We start from the raw sequence: 20,751 nt of genomic DNA, 5'->3' as shown, positions 1-20,751 counted from the left end.
TTGTGTTGTCCAGAGAATAGCTCTGAGTAGAGGATAACAATACAGTGTATATGACACGGATGCCTCTGATGTGTTAGACATCAGTGACATCCCGTTTGGAATTGCGTTTTCTGAGGAGATTAAAGTAGTACAACGGTATTCTTTTAATTTCTCATGCTTGAACACATCTTTGGGAATTCCTTCAGTCGGTTTAGCCAAGGACGGACGGAAAGATGACGAATAATACACTATGGCACAATACTTTCTATTCATTCGTTGTGAGCTAATAATATGCATGTATACACTGAATGTCCTTTATGTGTATTTCATTTTTCATTTGTTAGGTAACTAGAAAAGATGGGAAATGGTATGGAAATAATCCCAGAAATGTATGTAACAACTATTCGTTCTATATGTTTACACAGATGTTTAACGAAGTTCAGGTGTGGTATGCATACCCTTAATAAACAGTTATACAGACACTCCAAACATAATGATGTTTTAGCATCGATGTGTCCCTACTGCAAATATTGCCAAGAAGAGGAATACCATGTGTTATTAATATGTCCAGTATGTGAAGGTATAAGAATCAAATACCTACCTAACTATTATTACACGTTTCCAACGCAAAGAAAATGTGTACAGTTAATGAACAGCAAACATAGCCACATTCTCCTCAAACTCGCAGATTTTTTAAATAAAATATTTGAAAGAAGGATGATACATTGAATATTAATAAAACTCAAACATGTACATCTATTCAGCTGCAATATACAAGTGGTGCTCCACGACGAATTGTCCTACAACAAATATCATTGTACTATTGGCCTCATGACCACATATACGATATAAATCTGTCTGTCTGAATGTTCTAATGATAGATTTAATACTAATTAAATAGGAATATGTGTTCCGTGTTTGTTTATATCCAATACGCAAGAAAGACAAGGAAATGGGTTTGTAAGACTTCTTTTATTATCGTGTATTAATCTCTTTCTCTCACAGCAATCATTGTATAATCAATAATAACTTAAAGCTGACACAAATATCATTTTTATCCTAACGCGTCAGTTTTACACATCCTGGTTATAAGGTCTCCCAGGATGAAATAGAAAAAGACAAAAATGTGTGTAAAATACATGAAACTTTTACATAAGATGATTCAGTTTATGACCTTATGATACATAAATATCGTCCGAATTTTGTTATGAAGAAACATTTAAAGAGAACATCAGGATAATCTCTTTAATGTTGCATCTTTGAAATATATGTCGTGAAATATTGAAATATACAAAATTCGGATTAAACCCTTCCGCGTGCCCTCATTCTCATAATCTTCTCCGATTGAGAACATGTTCATCATGAGGACATCGGGAATGAAACACAGTGTCTTGCACTGGCAATCGGAAATTGGCAGAATGTTTATATCCATTTGCTTATGATTAAATAATTATTCATTGCTGTCTATTCCTGATGAATGGCAATTAAAGCGATATGTTGATAAAAGTCATTACAAACCATTGCACTGAAACTGTACCCTGTGTTAATGAGCAAGTGATAAATGAAAACATAGCTATCAAAACACTTTAATATACCCTTAACATCCCCTCGGTTCCAAAGAATGGTAACATGTAACTTGTCAGTATCGATATGTGAAGGATATCTGGAATAACATTTGTTAGTCAGTTCATGTAATGATGGAAGTACATTTAGATATCTTGCATTGCACCTATGTCAGTTTTCTATCAAAATATTCATGTTTCAAATTGAGTTTTTTCCAAACAGTATCCAATAACACTGTAAATGGTTTCGGTGCATATTGTGATATAATTTGCGCATATCACCTCTTTATCTTAAAGCTAATATACATACAAGCCACTAAAGTAAAAATTGACATCTGATGTGGAACAACATTATATTATCAATGGCAGTGAGAAAGAAAGTGATTAAAAAAAATGATAAAACGTAATATATTCTCAGATCTGTGTCCAGCATGGAAACACCAAAACATGTGATTAAGTGAGGCGTACATAAGGTAATGAATAACATGAGTTCCAGTAGTCAGCATTGAAAGGCCTGCTATGACTACATGGCATGATAAGGTTATGCCGCATGAAGAAAGTCTGTCCGGTACAACCGATTCTGTAAAGGTCCTATAGTTCTTTGACGTCTTGAAGTAAGAGGTTCTAGTCTGTTGCATTCTGATCAGAGTACCATGTGGCTGGTTCGAGTCTGTTCTAAATCTTCGGATAACATGTTCAATCAAATTCAATTTTGAGATTCTACGAATTAATCATAGAATGGTGACAGTCACTCGAGTCATTTGTATAATGGAACTCCAAAGACACATGTCATGGATCTTCTTAAGCGCTCATTGCATACGCGCTTGGGCGAAACGAATGCCGTCTTCTTGGTGTTTTCTGTATCTATTTAATGATATGAAGTGATTTACGTCAATGTGACTTCAATGAGAATCTTGCAACTTTATGTGCAACTGGAAACACAAAGACATCGCCTGCTACAAGTGTTGTATATCAGCTGGTGCTGAAGAGTCCATACTCCCCTCACTAGACATCTCCTCTGGGAAATTACTATGCCCCCCTGTCCAACTTTGAAGGAGATCACTAAAGTCTGGAGGTTTAGAAGAGTTCAGAATACCCGGGGTTGTTGTCTCCGTTTTGTGGTTATCAGTTGGCCGCTCACTACCAGGTTCCTTCCAGAACGAGTCTGGAAACGTACGGTCATGCATGGGGACCACATCAGTCTGTTTCTGATCATCTAACCTCACTCGTTTTAATCTCTTAAATTTATTATCTTTTTCTATGATAGAAGGCCGAAGACCGAGGTCAAATAGTTCATTAAGTGGACCCAATCCTATCTTGGCATCTAGTTTCCCACTAAACCTATGCCTGTTATCAGGGTCGGTCTTTGGTGAGATCGGGGATACAACCTCCTTGGTTTTGGATACATCTACGTCCCCCTGAGCCACTCTTAACAGATCTGCGTAATACAGTTCACGCCCGGACTTGGTCGGCATCCACTTGTCCTCGTATATGTCACATGAATCTTCCTCGTTCTTATTCCGACCAAAAAACTTTTTGATATCCGCATTCACCATTTCTGTAAAGTCCAGTAATTGTTGTGTTATATTGGGTATCTTTTGTACGACCTCAACTCGGTCAAGGTCGTCTTGGAGGTCTTCGGAATAGTGAGAGTCATGATCACTGAAGTCGTCATCATCTTCAAAATCGTTGACGTAGTGATTGTCGACACCCCGTACATACGGTTCGTAGTTCTTTTTAAGGATGGTTGATGGGAAGTTATGTACCTGGATGGGTTGAGGAAGATGAGGAGCACTATGGACAGCCGCCATTATTTCCGTGCCATGCATCCTTTGGAAAACTCCCTCTGAGCTAGTCTAGTTCAAACTTCAACATGCTGCCCAAAACATCAGTGAATAGTTTCCTGGAATCCCCTGTTGTTGTATCACAATTCCGCCTCCTTGTGTTATTAGGTCCTGCACTAAATGTCGACAGCTCGGGAAATCACCACCCACAGAGAGACAAATTTACTTGAAGCAGATGCTGGAGTCATGTCCTTCAGTTCTCCATGTGCTGCCTTCCGCTGTATATCCCAGTGTGGTCGGTGTAGCGGTCACTATCAGATTGGTCTGCCTGGAACGAGAACACAACTAATCAGTAAGCACAAACTAAACACTTAGGTCGTACATTAGTCCAATCTCCTTGTGAGTCAACGTGGTAACATGAAGTGGGCTGATCAGCAGGGAAAAGGCGGCTTGTTCTGTTGCCTGCCAGGGTTTCATTAATCAGCCGACCCACCCCGGTAAGGACTAAACCACGACGGTCATACTCACAGATAGGATAGATCTGGACTTTGACCAGTGTGTCGTCTGCTACAAATACATAAATGCATCTGCAACGGACGTTTTCCACTTCTGATGCTAACGCACTTTTTGCACCTCCGAAATCTCTAATCCTACAGTTAGACCTGCTTGAACAAATTCCACTACTTTGTCGTCTGCTACCGTTGTGCGTGTGTGTGTGTCCTATTTTATCAGCTTGTGTCGTCTGCTGCTTGCTGACACTTGGCTATTGTATTCTGTGAATTACATAGACATTTATAGCGGGAGATAAGCTGTAATGAACAGTTTACTGCTGCTGAACAATCGTCTCTCTTCCTAACTACGTCCAACAGTGAATCTGAGGAGAGACAGCTTCTGAGAAGACGACACGTCAAACACTTTCCTCACGTGTCAGTTGCGGTAGAGGGAAGTAGAGGGAAAACAATTGTGTTTAAGCTGAGGGAAGTTGAATTATAGATTTAGTCTGTAAGAATACTTTTCTCGGAACAGGGACAAATATCGTTACCTATCTCAATGTTGCTACTTATTGAATCATCAAATTCGGCAAAACTACGAAAGCATTATCAAAAATATCTTTAATCTAGCGCGACTAAGTGAATTGTGGAATATAGAGAGTATATCAAAGAAGTATAGAGGGAGTTCATTTCACCATCACGGTAGCTCATCAACATGGAGTAACTGAACAAGTGATAATTTACAGCCATTAATATATACAGCTATAAAACGTTTCGATCAAAGAACTACAATAGTCGAAGGGTCACGTTTGAAGCTGCAGCTCGTGACATGACCGTCTTATTTCTAACAGTGTCAGGAGTTACCTTGCCAATTCCCGTAAGCCACCAACACAACCATTTCCCTTTCCGGTGCATCCTCCTACTGCCACACGGGCGTGAAGGAAGGTACTTGTAGACTCCTATGTTGCCGAGTCCCAACCCATAGACTCATGTTCAAACTTTCAATGTGCACCTAAGCTTTACTGAGGGCCCTTCAGGTGCTATCTTTACGCACGAACTACTTCTCATGGCGGACGGAATGGAAAGCTCCGCATTTTGACAGGTGATAAGGTTATAGTAACGGCAATGTATTAGCTGATAAAGTGATTATGTGTAGAGTGTGGTTAGATGTCAATATACGAGCAAACAGATGGAAGTTACGAGCATTAACACATACACGTGTAGTTAAAGATGTGTAGAGGACACGTGAAGCAACAGACGGTGGTATGTACAAAATCAGGACGCCTTTCTATTTAAACCATGCGCATCAAATCAATACAGTGAGTGAGTGAGCGAGTTGTGTTTAGGCCCCTTTGAACATTATTTCAGCTATATCACAGCGTGTCAGTTTATTGTGGGAGGGAAGCCCAAAATGGCGTACGTTTAGACATTTACCACCTTAGTGAAACGGATAATCTGCTGACTGACCAAGGCGAATTTTGGATTCGAACCAAACACTAGCGGATCCTGGTATGGCTAAGGGATGCAACACTGTAAAGCGAACTAAGGTGACTCAGGCGGCTGCTGCGTCCATAACCCCTAAACATGATGTAGAAAAGGATACGGTTCTTTGTCAAAACGTTTCCGGACTATGTATAGATTCTGGTTGAAGTTCTGAGTTGTTGTGATACACTATATTGTACAATGATCCGTAGGAATACCTCTTTACGAATTTGTGGTTGCCGTTAAGTTTTGACAGGTGATTTCCATGTGATATGATATTTTATGTGCTAATAGTTTTGCATGGCTCATCCCAACGCTGACTCCCTTCAGGTTCATTCCGAACTTTTTATATGACCACCACTGCAGTCAAATTCAGCATCCCATTTTTCACCATCTACAATGTTTGGTTGAGACAATCAAGAAGGATTAATTGAGACACCACCAAAGAAAGGTATGGACCTAACGAGTTATGAATTGTGACATTCTTTGGGACCACATACAAACATGGATTTGGATCACTTTCAAATATTCACTGGGGTACCACCAAAGATGGACTGGGATTTCATACAATGATGAATATACACCACCAAAGATGGACTGGGATTTCATACAATGATGAATATACACCACCAAAGATGGACTGGGATTCATACAATGATGAAAATACACCACCAAAGATGGACTGGGATTTCATAAAAATTTGAATTGGGACACCACCAAAGATGGACTGGGATTCATACAATGATGAAAATACACCACCAAAGATGGACTGGGATTCATACAATGATGAATAGGGACACCACCAGAGATGGACTAGGATTTCCTACAATGATGAATTTGGACACCTCCAAAGATGAACTGGGATTTCATAAAAATATGAATTGGGACACCACCAAAGATGGACTGGGATTTCATAAAAAGATGAATATACGCCACCAAAGATGGACTGGACATACGGTGACCAACTCAGATAATACACATGTTTATGAGTATGTGTGCTATTTCGCTGCTTTTGCAATATTCCAGTTATATTACGGAGAGGGAACCTCTCATTTGCCTCGAAGATAACACAAATGTCGAGATTCGAACTCGGCCCTTCACCAATCAATACCACTGGTCTACCCAACTGTGTTTATTGACAGATTGTTGACTGCCACATTCTATATACAGTACCATATAGTATTGCGTTATGTAAAATTAGTGACATCTTCCCAAGGCCAGGGAGTTAAGTGACTGCAAAAGGTCAGTTTCCACCCTTACCGAACTAGGATGGAATTTCTGGGCTCGATCGTAGCGCCACCAGTGACTATTACGAGTTATGTCCCTTCTATGCCCCGCCTATTGACCAATCAGATCCCACCTCTCATATCACTTGCATTTACTTCAAACAAACATGGCGGTGCCCAGTCAAGACGATCTGATCGATATCTGATCAAGTTATAAATAGAAATAAAACGGGTCTTACCACGCGAAGTGCATCAAATCACGTGACCACCTTGATTATAAACATGTAAAGATTTGGAAAATATCTGTCGACGACCAGTTGACAGCACACATCTTATAAAAATCCTGCAGTCGATCCAAATCTGCAAGTTGAAATCTATATTGTTTACAAAACGAATGTCGATTTCGTTACGCGCTTTTTGATTGGACTATGCATGGACTCGTTAGTCAAGCCAAAATATAACTCCATAATTGCAGCCGAGTTCGGCAAGGGTAAAAACTGGACTTTTACAATCAGTGAATTCCCTTGTCTCGGGAAGATGGATGAGTGAGTGAGTTTGGTTTTACACCGCTGTCAGCAATATTCCAGCGGACCTTCGGCGTGACGAACGAACACTTTAACCACTAGGCTACCCCAACGCCCCTTAAACCCCGTAAGATGAGCTCAAGCATGAGATAAGTTTCACATTTCGAGAAACATTGTCATGCTTTACCACTCGATATTTCCACGTTATCAGATAGCTCGTCATCGAAGGAAAACTACAATGTGTGATAGCAATGTTATAATTGGAAGGGAAACATGCGTCATATACCCCCGATTTTTAGTTGATTAAGAAAGAATGTGTCGGTGAGTTCGACATAACGCCGCTTTGAACAGTATTTCAGTTATATGACGGCGCGTCCAGTTTGTGTGTGAAGACAGCTCTAATGAATGCAAGTCTTCCACGTTTACCATTTTGATGAAACCCATGAGCACGTTCTGGCACTGAGAAACCAAGAAACATAATCAGGACGAAGCTGGATAATTAATAAAGACTTTACTAACACCTATACCTATTTAGATGAGTTCACAAACTAAAATTTCTTAATATTGTTCGCAATTAGACTTGCACATAGCTTTAATAACGTTCATTGCATCCAAGGGGTTCTACTCGCTATAACACCAGGCGCCTGCAAGACGCTTTACCGTAGCATTGTGTCAACCACCGCCCCCTCAGACCGCCGTGTGATAGGAGATCCCAGCGAATCATATAATGGTTAAACCTAATGCCATCTATAAATACCAACCATAATAATCCACTATTGACAAATCCAGCGATCGGCGTTCGTGTCTACAGGCTGGGTGGCTGATGATTGATTCTTCCCAAATCAGCGTGGTCCCCCCTCACGTCACCCCGGCCACCTCCCCATTTATCAAACCCTCACTGAATGAGCGTTATCCCCCACAACTAGGGTGAGGGATTTTGACACCCGGCAGGGGAGAGAAAACTAATGGAGGGAGTAGGCCTCGGGTTAGGTATAGCTGCAATCTACTGCCATAACACCCCATTGAAATGCTTCAAAAAGGATACCTTCTCTTGTCGGGAGGTGCCATGACGTTGACACTTGTATTGGTGGCTCAAAAACAACTTTATTTCTGATTTCATTTGTCCACAGTCTCCCGGCTGATTTCCTACTTCCTAAACTGCCGGGCAAAATAAAGTACTCACCCATTTTTGATGGTGGCTAAAATGAAACAAACACGAAATGGTATTTCGATGGTGATGTATTTGAAATAGGTACACTGGTTGTGTGTGTGGGACCTTAAGTTTGTAGTGTTTCGGCGGCTGTTTTCAGCTTAGTAACGTTATGATAACGTTTGTAATTTTTGATCAAATCCAATTTCCATATGTATACTTTCTTTTGTCCGGCAGTGTATGTAGGAATAGCCTGATTTGAGGTATGATCTTGCTTTCCTCTATTACACCTTGCCATAACATAGTATTCATACATAACGGAAGAAAAGTGATTATATGTCTATGTGAATGTAAAATGTTTATGAAAGGCCAAGACTTGTAAAACTTGAAACACTCTGAGAGCATGGTTCCAATCTGTGTCATAAAACGTTTCGTCTGTAGCTACCAGCCCAAACTTAGCATCATTTTCAGTAGATTTCAGTGTAACGATATGGAGTATTATTATCTGAACTTATTAGACTGAAAATAATTTCACACGACTCGGGCATTTGACTTTTCATCCAACACAAATGCAGGTAATGGTTAGCTGCATCGTGATTGGCATGAACAGGTGTTACAGGTGTCCTTGACCTCAGTCACTGTACAGGGTACCAAGACGACGAAACCAACCATCCCGTTATGCGCCTGTTAAGGGTATATATTGGTAAGAGTTTTGCTAATACGAAATGACTGTTTTCGTCAACCTGTTTTGGTCCATTTTATGTGTTCAAACTTAAATTATGAAACTTTATAAGAAAAGCTTAGAAAAATAATTTATTCCTATATATAGCTGCAAAATTAAGAACACAGCTTTGGTAACACCAGCATCAGACACCATAACCCCATCTACCCATCTACTTCTCAATTCAAACGCCCAACTGAAAAAGTGAAAATGTAAGTAATATCAATGAATTTATATGCCATCAGACACACGCCAGGAAGAACATTCTAAATGACAATGAATGGCATACATATCTTTATTAATGACTTCTGTAACTGCATTACAAATCCTTTCACTCCTATTCATAAGGTTTCAGATATTCAATACTCATAAATCTACTATCTCCGTTCACTATTATTTCGGAAATATCATAATACGTATATCGCAACGAAGGTCTACCAATATCCTTCGTAAGAACTCATTATTAAGCGTCATTTGCATCTAATGTAACATCGAACAGACTTATTATACATTTGAGCTGTGAGTTACATTTCGAACACCCATCGACATGAAACAAAACCTAATATGTTTATGGGAGATACAAACAGGAAAACAGCGAAGGCCCTATGATTTTCTGGGACGATAATAACTTAAACGTTAAAGGTTAAATGGCATCACGATTTCCGTTGACTGTATGAAATATCTGCAGGCAATAACAGGTGTATATATATATCGCACATATTGTCGTCAATAGCAAATGAGAAAATACATATTACTAATAAATTTAATCTAAAACAAATGTGTATAATCTATTTGTCAGAATATGGTGTTTCAATATTGGCTTAAAGTATTTTTTGGCAACAAAATACCACCCACACGGGTATATGCAAATAGCGTCTACAGCTCGTGTCTACATAACCGATGTCCGTTGATGTGCAGATTCCAGACACCACTTAAAGACAATGGTGCGTTATTACATTGGTTAAACTAGCTTACAATTTACTGTGTATTGTTATGAGACACTTAAGTGAATCTTCGGCAAATACGTTTCCAGTCTGTTCAAGTATTATTTGAAGGAACACCCTTTACAGCGAGCTATAACAAACATATACATCATAGTTCTACACGCCGAGTTCTAACATAGTCCGGTGTTGCCAATGAGAAACAACATATCACGCTTCAAACTAAAGCTTTAAGTCACTGTGTCACCAGATAATCTACGGGCGACTCTCTTAACAGATCTGCTTTTGTTATTGACGCGTTTATTTATGTCCATACCTAATAGTTAATGAACAGCAAGACAATTTAATACCACACGTAGACTGATTTTAGAACACAGTTTGGATGTGTAGGATACTTTTTCTTTGGCGTTTTACGACATAGACACATATTTTTTACCTAGCCGGCCTGGGGTAGCTTAAATTTATTGGTCAATTTAGTCATATTGAGTTCTTGCAATTTTTTCACGTTAACTGCCGTTGTGTCATCTGAACTGTCGATTTGGGTTGGTGATATATATCCATTCTGAAACAGTGTGTATTAAAGAAGAAGTTGAAGGACACTACATCCTTAATCGCATTCTTTGAATTTATTTGACAGTTTGTGATCAAACCTGTTTAAGGTGAAAGCAGCCGGGTGTTTCACAAGTAGTGTCTAGCTTCTGGCGCAGTACATCAAGGCCAACAGACAACAACCGCAGACACGCCGACTCCGCAGTGATAAACTCAACCTCTGTATGCAATATGCTTTGTTTATTTTCGGCGAAAACCACACAATAATATATTTACCACAAAATTTGAAGTTTCAGGCTTCAGAAGTCATCCTGCTCCGGGTCAATTTATAAGTTGAGATTAGGTTTGTAAATGATTGTAATGATAACAAGAAAACTAAATAATTTTGGGCTCAACCAGGTTTGCTCAACCGTTTAGAGAGACTTGATATTTACAGTTTTACATGTGGCAACTCAAATTAGTTTGTGAAAAATACGTATTATCATTTTGTTTTGAATATACACAATAATAATAAAACATTTTCAGACGAGGGCTCGATAAGTTAGATAATTGTGAAACTGCCTACAATATGTCATATGACAAAACCGTCGCTACTTCGTTCACAGGAATAGGTTTTTGTATGTCAACATACATTTAAATTAACACATGCAGCAGATATAACATGAAAGGTTTTTGATAGCCACGACCATACTTGTTACCAAATCAACACATCAAAATTATTGAGATTATCAAATAGTGATTTATGTTGCTTTGGGATACATAGTATCAACTATTAGTCGCTTTTCACACGGAATTTCTATACATCCCTTAATAGTACTGTATAATAATATACTGATTATTGCAGTAGTATACATTAATAAAACGCAAAAAATAACATTGTATGCGATGTATTACCCGTAATATTGGAACTAGAATAACAATACACATACAATACACAACAGCACACAGGCTTACTATGGACTCCGTGTATAAAATGCAAATACGTACTTGACTTTAATGTATGGGTTTTACAAGGGTGTCAATACCTACTTGTAGTCTTGTCCAGGTGTATATTTGAAGTTGATGATTGGACACTTATTACGGCGTTTGATCTGAAATGGTCAATAAGTGCAAGGGGGGCAACGAACGCCAAGGGTGTACAAGTGGTGTGGGTACCATACCACTAGGGGACCACACAGAGACGATGCTCGTGGCGTGTCCGCGTCCGCGTCCGCGTCAGTGCTATGAGTGGCATATCGTACCAGTGTCTAACACGCAGATTGCAATCTACAACCAAACCCTGTATGGTAATAGGATTAGCGTTAAAGCACAGTGCTTATGTGGGACATTGCTTTATGCCTGATCTAAATTTTAAAACGCCTGCCCTTGTGTTTGACGCTTCGAGCTTTCATTTAAATTTATAGACATTAAATTTAAATTTATTGTATCCCAATGTTTATCTGGTGCGCTTCTGCAAAAAAATATATTTACTTTTTCTGATTCAGGAAGAAACATTTCCCTGTAAACTATTTCTAGGCTTGTGATTTGTAACACATTTTTCTTTAAACCTTCATTTGGTTGCGTGTTTATGAGATCGGTTTAATTTATATTGGTTATTATTGTACTGTATTCTTATTTAGACACAAAGAACATGATTAAAAAGGCAACACCGTTGCGTGCTTCATTCGAAATAGATAGTGGTAGAGGTGGCTTGTGGTAGGGATAGCCACAAGCAGAGAGATGTGCTGCACTATATTTGAAATATTAGCTGTTGTAATACAAGACACGGTGTAGCTGGTACTAGATAAGCAGTAAATGTAACACTATACTAGTTGTAGTCATAGTAGTAGTAGTAGTAGTAGTCATTGTAACACTAGAATCGTAATGCATGCAGTAGTACTAGATTAGGTGTAACATTAAGTTGTGTTAGCTGTAATAATAAACTAATAGCATCTGGGAATAGTTGTAGTTAAAATAGACCATTAATAGACAAATAACATCTGGGAATAGTTGTAGTTAAAATAGACCAATAATAGACAAATAACATCTAGGAATAGTTGTGGTTAAAATAGACCATTAATAGACAAATAACATCGAGGAATAGTTGAAGTTAAAATGGGCCAATAATAGACAAATAATATCTTGGAATAGATGTAGATAAATAGACCAATATTAGACAAAAATCATCTAGGAATAGTTGTAGATAAATAGACCAATATTAGACAAATAACATCTAGGAATAGTTGTAGCTGAAGTTGACCAATAACAGACAAATAACATCTAGGAATAGTTGTAGTTAAAATAGACCATTAATAGACAAATAACATCTAGGAATAGTTGTAGTTAAAATAGACCAATTATAGTAACACTACACAGGTAGTAGCTAGATAGTTTTATTGTTATGCTAGACTACAGGTAACAAAAGCAGTAAGAGCATCACATAGTTGCAATAGTAGGCTAGTAATAACACCGAGACGTAGAAGTTGTAATGGTAGACAAGTAGTAATAGCGAGACGGTGTAGTGGTAATACTGGACTTAAAAAAGAACAAAATAGTACAATACGCTAGAACTATTGTAGAAGATGGACGTATAGTCTGGAACACTCTATAATTGGTATGTACAACAAATATAGACGTGTTGTCCAAACTGATGACATTGGCATATGCAGTTGCCAATTTATATCATCAATATTTGTTAAGTAATATATATGACATATATTTAATTACTCATGTGTACGTGCCGATGTAAAGGCATCCTCAACTACCACATCAAGGCGGTGTCGACGATGATGGATAGAATGAGTGAGTGGGTGGACGTGAGTACATGACTTTTTACTCACCTGTTAGATTGAGCACAGTAGAATGACACGCTGCAAACCACGACCGACTCGTGGATAGACATTATTTATACAGAGTTTGATATAGGGACAAGCCCCTTGTATATCTGCCCTATTGATGAATAGAGGGTTGGGGGATAGGCTCAACGCACACTCAAAACAACATTCTCGTTCGTGCTGTTCGAGTAGACCCTGCATACTGAAGTGATTTTTGATGAATCTTTGGAAGGTCCCAACTTAACCGAAGATATTATTCTAAAACTTATATGTCAGCTGTAAGAGGAGTGTTGTGTGTTGGACTAACACCTGCGGAGAGCGAGGATAGGGCAGGATGAGAGGGACGTGAAGAGTTAGCAAATGTGTGATGACAAGTCAAGACGACATTGGACGTCTATCACACTGAAACATCAGTTCAAGAAATCACACACAAGACTACTATACTAAATATAAAGGCTGTTAGAAACATATGCATGCCATGCCACCAAGAACACAGTAATTGCCATGTTTACAAAAGCGTTTTTCATTGACGAGATTTGTTTATATGAATAAACTTAGGTTTCGTGGAATAACATACAAGCACGTTGTGTATTTCGGGATTTTAGACCGACGGGAAGTAATTTACAAGCAGTTTCATTGCAATTATTGAATATGCTGGTATGAATCACAAGGGACTCGTGTTTGATGTAAATACGATATACAGGCGTGTCGTTTGGCATAGACTGGGTATTTCATTGAGATAACCTGCAATGTAAACAATCAATAGATAACACGCGTGGTAATGTATGTAAACGCTCGACACCTTATGTTCACATGGGATATAGTGCAAATGGGCAACGACTCACCTGTCGATCGAAAATTGCAGGTACGTTCAGCTTTCTCCTGCAGTGATTCACCATGAACGGTGTATGTCTTTCATGGCAGTGTATTTCCTAAATACGTTTCCGAAATGTTCCGAAATGGCGTCCTACTTGACTGTTGAGCATCTGAGTGACCGTTACATGACAGAGAAGAGCTGTCATTAACATGAGATCGACCTGTCAACAAGGGAGGCGGGGCTGTCTGCCTTTAACCAATCAGAAGACGGGGATTTATCGTCTGCTGTAATAACATGCGACTAATTGGACTATTTACCTGTCGGACATTTTCATGCTCCACAGCAGTTACTTCCCCTTTTAGCGGTACATATAAGGTTATCATTACGTTGTTTATCTAAGCTGCAATCTGACGTTGTATTATCATCAAGGCGAATTTCCATTGGTTTGTACTGACAGTTTTTGATTAACAGAGGCCGTAATATTTTCGCAATTCACTGTCTTATCGGTATTCGATATGAATTCTATACACAAGCTCTTTGAAAAGCTCTTGAAACCTAATTTGATAGATTATCACATTTGTCAATAACACTTTCTACAGATACCCTAGACCGCCTAGGTAACGAAAGACAACATTCATATAAATTATTACTTTACATCTTGACATTTTTTTATCTGGAGTCTTTGAGACATCTTATCATAGACTGACAATTTAAAAAAATAAATAAAATAAGGTCAATGCTACTCTGTTCCTACGAGTAAAAACTAAACATCGACACATAAAGAATATAATCCATTATGACTCTTACTGCGAAAATGGAATCATGATAAAGTTTTATCACGGTAGAGAATCCCAAGATGACCGATATAGTTAGCATGACATCCCATGTTTAGGGAGTATGGACGGCCAATGCGCTGTTATCTCAGGAATTAATGATTTTCTAAAAATGGATGAGCCTCAGCTGTCAACACGAACAGCTAGACCCTAGAACTAGATTCAAACATCAGATAAAAATCAATTCTCAGTGCCCTGGGCAATTCCCAAATGGCACCTCCAACGTAAAACTTTAGCCTCTTCAAAACTGTCAAAGTGAAATGTGTAATACATGAGGACTATTACATGAATTTGTGCCTGCAATAACTGAACGTCATCACTACTGATCCAGATCAAGAGTCAGCTCGGCTGTGTAGGAAAACCTGACACATATCCGGGGTATTCCTTCCTGAAGCCATGCTACCTGGACGAATACCAATGCTAAGCAATTACTTCAGGGCCCCAGTTCCTAGATATATTCGTACCATTTATTAATGATAACAAGATAACCACGGTTGTGTTTTGGTATGATTTCAAGGACGTTTCCCTTTAGGGTAGGATGTTAGGAGTGTTTGAGACGATCCCGTCCACCATCAAGGCCACACATGTTCCGTTTTACACTTTCTCTTTTCTGAAGTATGTTGAATCAGTTTAACAAATGTGTTGAGGTATAGATGATATAGCTCATCATTGAATGCTTGCTTTGACTGATTCAATAGTAAGTTAGCGAATGTAGGGAACCTTGAACAAGGGTGCTGTCGTGAGTGGGTGCTGTCTGAAAGGCTTTGAAATGTATGTTAAACTTACTAAGGGGACCACATATTTTAGCTTTTTTATAACCGTAGTTCGTTATAAGCATATATATATATCATATGTACAGCAAATGGCCAGGACAAAAAAAAAGTTCGTTATATCCGTCTGTTCGTTATAAGCGTGTTCGTTATAAATGTAGTTTACTGTATTTAAATTTTTTTAAACGTTTTCATGCCTTTGAATAACTGTAGTTTGAAATACATTGTTCAAGCCATTTCATTCTGAGATAGTGGGTGAATTCTGTTTAATGCCACAATCTGTAACTATTCCAGATATATCACGGTGACCGGAATTTATATTAAAGCCTGAGTCAGACAAACCAGTGATAGCAAGAACAACAATCTGCGCCATCGGGGTATAATGACATACATTTAGATGAGTTACAGAACAGGGTCACCGATCCTCATTTCAGTCGGCTGTAACGACAAACAGGAGATACTGAAGACTTATTCTGACCCAGAATGGGCACAGGTGAGAAAATGAAGTCCCAGGTATATTCCTAAACCGATACATAATTTTACATTTACAAACGTGTGTAAAACATACTTCTAACACAGTCTCGGACGTTAACGGCAGACTTGTCTCATCAATATACAGACATTCTCTCTCTGTGTGCCCCACCCTGCCTGCACAGACGATACCTTGGTTACGGATAGCGCCACCTGGCGACAATGCGTGTCAGACGAGTGATAGACAGGGGAGATAACACCACAATGAGAAGGAGGACATGATGTGAGAAATGGAACGACTCTCTGTGTTCATCTTTTGGTTATCAGAGAGGAATGTACACCTCGATAATAGACACAAACAGAACAAATGTAGACGATAATGTTGTTATTTCTGGAATATATTGTTGGTAGTATTTATCAACTGTCGAATACAGGGCGAGGCACGAATGGCTTGAGATTCTATAAGATAAACACATTAATGTTATTATTCCGGCGGCGCTCTATAATGAGCGATCAACCCCAAGCGTTTTCTTTTATTTAGTCATATTTTTGCAAAGAATAAGTAAATAAATATAATACTGTAGAGTATACAGGGACTCAGTGACTCAAATATGCCAGATTGTTATGGGGGCATTGCAGGAACTAGTACAGATATATCAATATAATAACTTGAAGCTCCATCGCGATTTACCACATTGCTTCCAATAACGGAATCTGCGATTCCTAATGTATTACACATGCAGTGTAGCATATGGGAGAATCGCTCAGTATATAACTGAAATAAGTCAAATCCTATGATTATTGAATTATTTCAATTTAGAGAATTCAACAGACGTGTGTTTTTCAATGCAGTGAGTGTCATAGAAGACGTTTTCCTCTTCGTCCCAAACTTGCATCTTGATAATCGTAGGGAAATCTATGAAACAAGAATCCCATAACAGAACTTCATCTTCAAAATCATCATAGATGTATCATAGTTTGTTAAACTCTTGTTTATGTTCTACCATGTGTCGCCGTAACCGAGGTCGACTTACACACGTTTTCAAATCATACGATGCGGGTTCGAGTAGCAACAAAATAATAAATAAATCACATGAGTGTCAAGACAAATATTAACCTACGTTAATCGATATGTGAGTTCAAGATAATACAGGCATGAAACATTCACAAGCAAAAATGATCATTCCTTAAAACGAATGGAGTGTTTAAACAATAGTACGGAAGTCTTTAAGGGGCACTTGTTTTTTTTTTCGTTTTTTAAAGTTGAAAATCCCAAGATGCTATGTTGAAATCTCAAGATGCTTTGTTATAATTGTAAGATACTAAGTTGAAATTTCAAGATACATACGTTGAAATTTCAAACTAAAATTTAAATTATTTTTTTTATTATCTTGAAATTTCAATATGGTATGTATCTTGAAATTTCAATTTAGTATCTTGAAATAAAAAAACACCCCAAAACAAATGGCCCTAAAAGGTTTCCGGACAATAGGTTGACATCGCAGAGGTTTTTAAACTTTACGGACTGTACATCTTCAACTAGTTATCATTAACAAGGAACAAGGAACAGGTAATTATAAACATGTTTTATTTTTCAAATTAAACTATCATACTGTACTTCCTAGCATTTATTGTATAGGCAGAATAATATGTTGTAGTTGTTTGTATTGGCTATGACAGTTAGAGTCGTCTGTAAACATAACTGAAAGCGTCAATCTGGACAGAAACGTTTTGACCCGTGCTCTACATGATGCACAACGGTGGAAGCCAGGTTGAAATGATTTAGTGTCAACTGAAGGATGCATTTCTTGTAAGTTGCTGAACCTGTTTTTAACTAATATGCATACTCATGAAACTATAGAGAATTATCTCACTTATTATTGGGCCTAAAATTCACCTATACATGCAATGCACCTAGTATTGATATTATACCATTCCGCAATACAAGTAGCGCGCTCACCGGGTCATCACTACGAGATAGAAATAACAACAGAAATTCTGCAATGACTGTGATGGTTTTAAACAGCATTCTCGATGAATGTTACCATCCCCGCTAAGGTTTGGGAAGGTAAAGTTAGGTTATTTGTAAAAGCGATGTCGAAATTATATAAATCTAGAATTTGCGATAAACCATCAAATCAGTGTAAGTTGGGTATTAAAAAGACTACATTTCCCGTTAAAATATATTTCATTAAGCCATGACTGTATGTACAATATCACAACAAGATTAATCAAGTTACAATATTCATCACGCACTAATCTATATTCCAATTCATAGTCTCAAACATTTTCTGAATGTAAATATTGAGGTTTATTTAATACTGGTTTTTCGGTCAACACAAATCTTCTAGTTCACAATACCCATTTAGCCCTTTCTAATGTCTCATTGAGTGAGTATATTTAAAGGGCAACCTCCTACAATGATACATAGACAGTGTACCACTTGTAAATAGTAAAAATGTGTTCAAATATCAGTATAGTGTTATATTTGGTCATGTTTTCCATGCTGTTTCTGGTATTACAAGGTTTCGTAACAGTCAGGGCTCAGTGACACGTGTGTGATGGTATAATTTGCACCCTCCTCCCTCCGCTCTTGTCTTTGTTACGCTGTACATAAGAATTGGGATGCTTGAATGGCAGAGGGATGTAAACTGAGATGTAATCCATCTCAAGGCATGATTTCGAAGTGTTTTACATATATGTGTATTGTATAGAGTAGTGGTGACAAAATGTTACTTCTTCACTTGTTTACATTTTGAATATAAAAACGAACACATTTTGCTTAATTATTCTAAACCCATACATAATATATTAGTATCTTTGAAATATATGAATACTAATTTGAGATAAAAAAAACCCGCCCAAGTTCCTTTTTTACTTACCATACAGTACACAGTTCTAAATACATGTTGGTGGGTGAACTGATAATGTGAATTTACGTACGATATCAGCGTTTAACGTGTCTTCTTATATTGTTACAGTAACACTGGAATCAGAAGAGAGCAATTATTTAATGCACTATTCCATTTTGTTTTCACTCTGATCCAATTTTTAAAATTGTTTTCTTCGAGAACTGAGGGGCAAATATAGATTGTTAAACTCAGAATATATTCCCCCACACAGAGGCAATACGGTACCAATTACATGGTTTAAGAAATATTGTTATTTACATATCGCTAATCACAGCCAGGAACCTTCTGCTTAATACAGAGATATGGTACAAGTTGACAATAATATATATGAACTTATAAAGTGCCTACCACACGTGTTATAATTACATATGATAATCTAATCAACAACGTTTATAAGTTTCAAAGTAAACTTATACAAAAATCAAATATCGACAACGTTAACCGAAATAAATAGCTTAAATTCGGTCCTTATATTTAAATTATTTGATTTGTGTTTGGCAGAAAATCTATGTTGTTGTTGAACCCTTTCAATTGTATGTAAACGTAAACATCTGTACATCATTGCTGTGTTTTTAAGTGTGTGTTTTTTATTTACTGAATTTTTATTCTTTACTATTATACCAATATTGTCATAGAATTTTATAGAAAATTTCCATAGATGATCACTTACTAATTGTATGTGTAAGAACACATATAAACGGGATATGCCGTGCATTACGTCATACACCATACGTTCATTTTGTAATTATCTTCATAAAGACAAAGCATGTTTCTTGCATAACTAATCATGATTTATCCAACCGAAGGGATCTCAAATGAACATGGGTCTTGAGAAAAACGACAAATATACTAAATGTTCAACACTTTTGCAACGTAATGTTTCTGAATAGAACAACAATATCAAATATTTAAACAGCATTTGTCCAAATCGAGTACATTGCAATCATACAGAGTCAGTAGAATTCATGGTGTGACACATTTACATAAATTTACATATAACGTGTGAGAAAGCAAACAAAATGTTTAAATTACCTGTTTACACCTGCAAGTTTCTTCTCCACACCTTACACCTGTGCGGTGACTCAAGTAAGAAGTACAGGTACCACCCACATGGCTTGTCAATATCACACGGAAGAACGTGTGACGAAGTCTTCACCCCCGCTGCTGTGATTGGCTGATTGAGTGGAGGCCCAGCAAGGGGCACCTCCTCCCAGATAGGCTGAGTGTCATCCACGCGTTGAAGATGAAGCAGATGCCGGGAAACAGACAAACATGGAGGCAGTATTGGCATGACTTTTTTGTTTCATATCTGCAAACTTTAAAAAAAGGATAAGAAAAAGATAACTATTTCAGAAATAGAATTAAAGCGAAGGGGAAAACCGTTTAGAGATATCGATGGCTAAGCACATTTCAGGGAATGTGAATTTAATAATTTAAACGACGATCCGCACCAAATAAACTATTTTTTCACATCTTCCTCTCCAAATGTGGAAATCAACTATACATGTACGTTATGAAAGGGCAATATCAAGCGACGGAAAAGAAGGTGAAAAAATACTTAAATTTAAAAGAATTATACCGCCACAGACAATCAATATGTTCATGACGAACATGTATTAACCTTTGCCACTAGTAAATATAAAATTATTTCTGTATTTCGAAACAAGAAATGTTGACATTATTTGCTTTAAAGCTTCATCTGACATTTGTTTTTGTCAAATTACCC

The 20,751-nt window shown here is 37.8% G+C and overlaps 1 protein-coding gene across 4 annotated transcripts; it reads right to left on the bottom strand.

Moving 5' to 3' along the window:
- Positions 1–932: 932 nt before the first annotated feature.
- LOC124139147 (protein PERCC1-like) lies at positions 933–20,333 on the bottom strand. 4 transcript variants are annotated; one of them, XM_046506189.2, is made up of 2 exons: positions 20,058–20,333; positions 933–3,653 (listed from the first exon to the last, which is right to left on the bottom strand). In XM_046506189.2, the coding sequence occupies exon 2, from the start codon at positions 3,368–3,370 to the stop codon at positions 2,498–2,500; it is 873 nt and encodes a 290-aa protein (XP_046362145.1). In that variant the 5' UTR covers positions 3,371–3,653; positions 20,058–20,333; the 3' UTR covers positions 933–2,497. The 4 variants fall into 4 exon arrangements, with proteins under 4 accessions (XP_046362145.1, XP_046362138.1, XP_046362149.1 ...); XM_046506182.2 differs by lacking the exon at positions 20,058–20,333 and adding an exon at positions 14,068–14,237; XM_046506193.2 differs by lacking the exon at positions 20,058–20,333 and adding an exon at positions 4,681–5,137.
- Between the last annotated feature and the right edge of the window lie 418 nt (positions 20,334–20,751).

This window comes from Haliotis rufescens, unplaced genomic scaffold (genome assembly GCF_023055435.1).
Source record: "Haliotis rufescens isolate VD_foot unplaced genomic scaffold, xgHalRufe1.0.p SCAF_28, whole genome shotgun sequence".
Classification (NCBI taxonomy): Eukaryota; Metazoa; Mollusca; class Gastropoda; order Lepetellida; family Haliotidae; genus Haliotis; species Haliotis rufescens.
The sequence above is the reverse complement of the archived record's forward strand: the minus strand, read 5'-3'. Positions and strand labels throughout refer to the sequence as shown.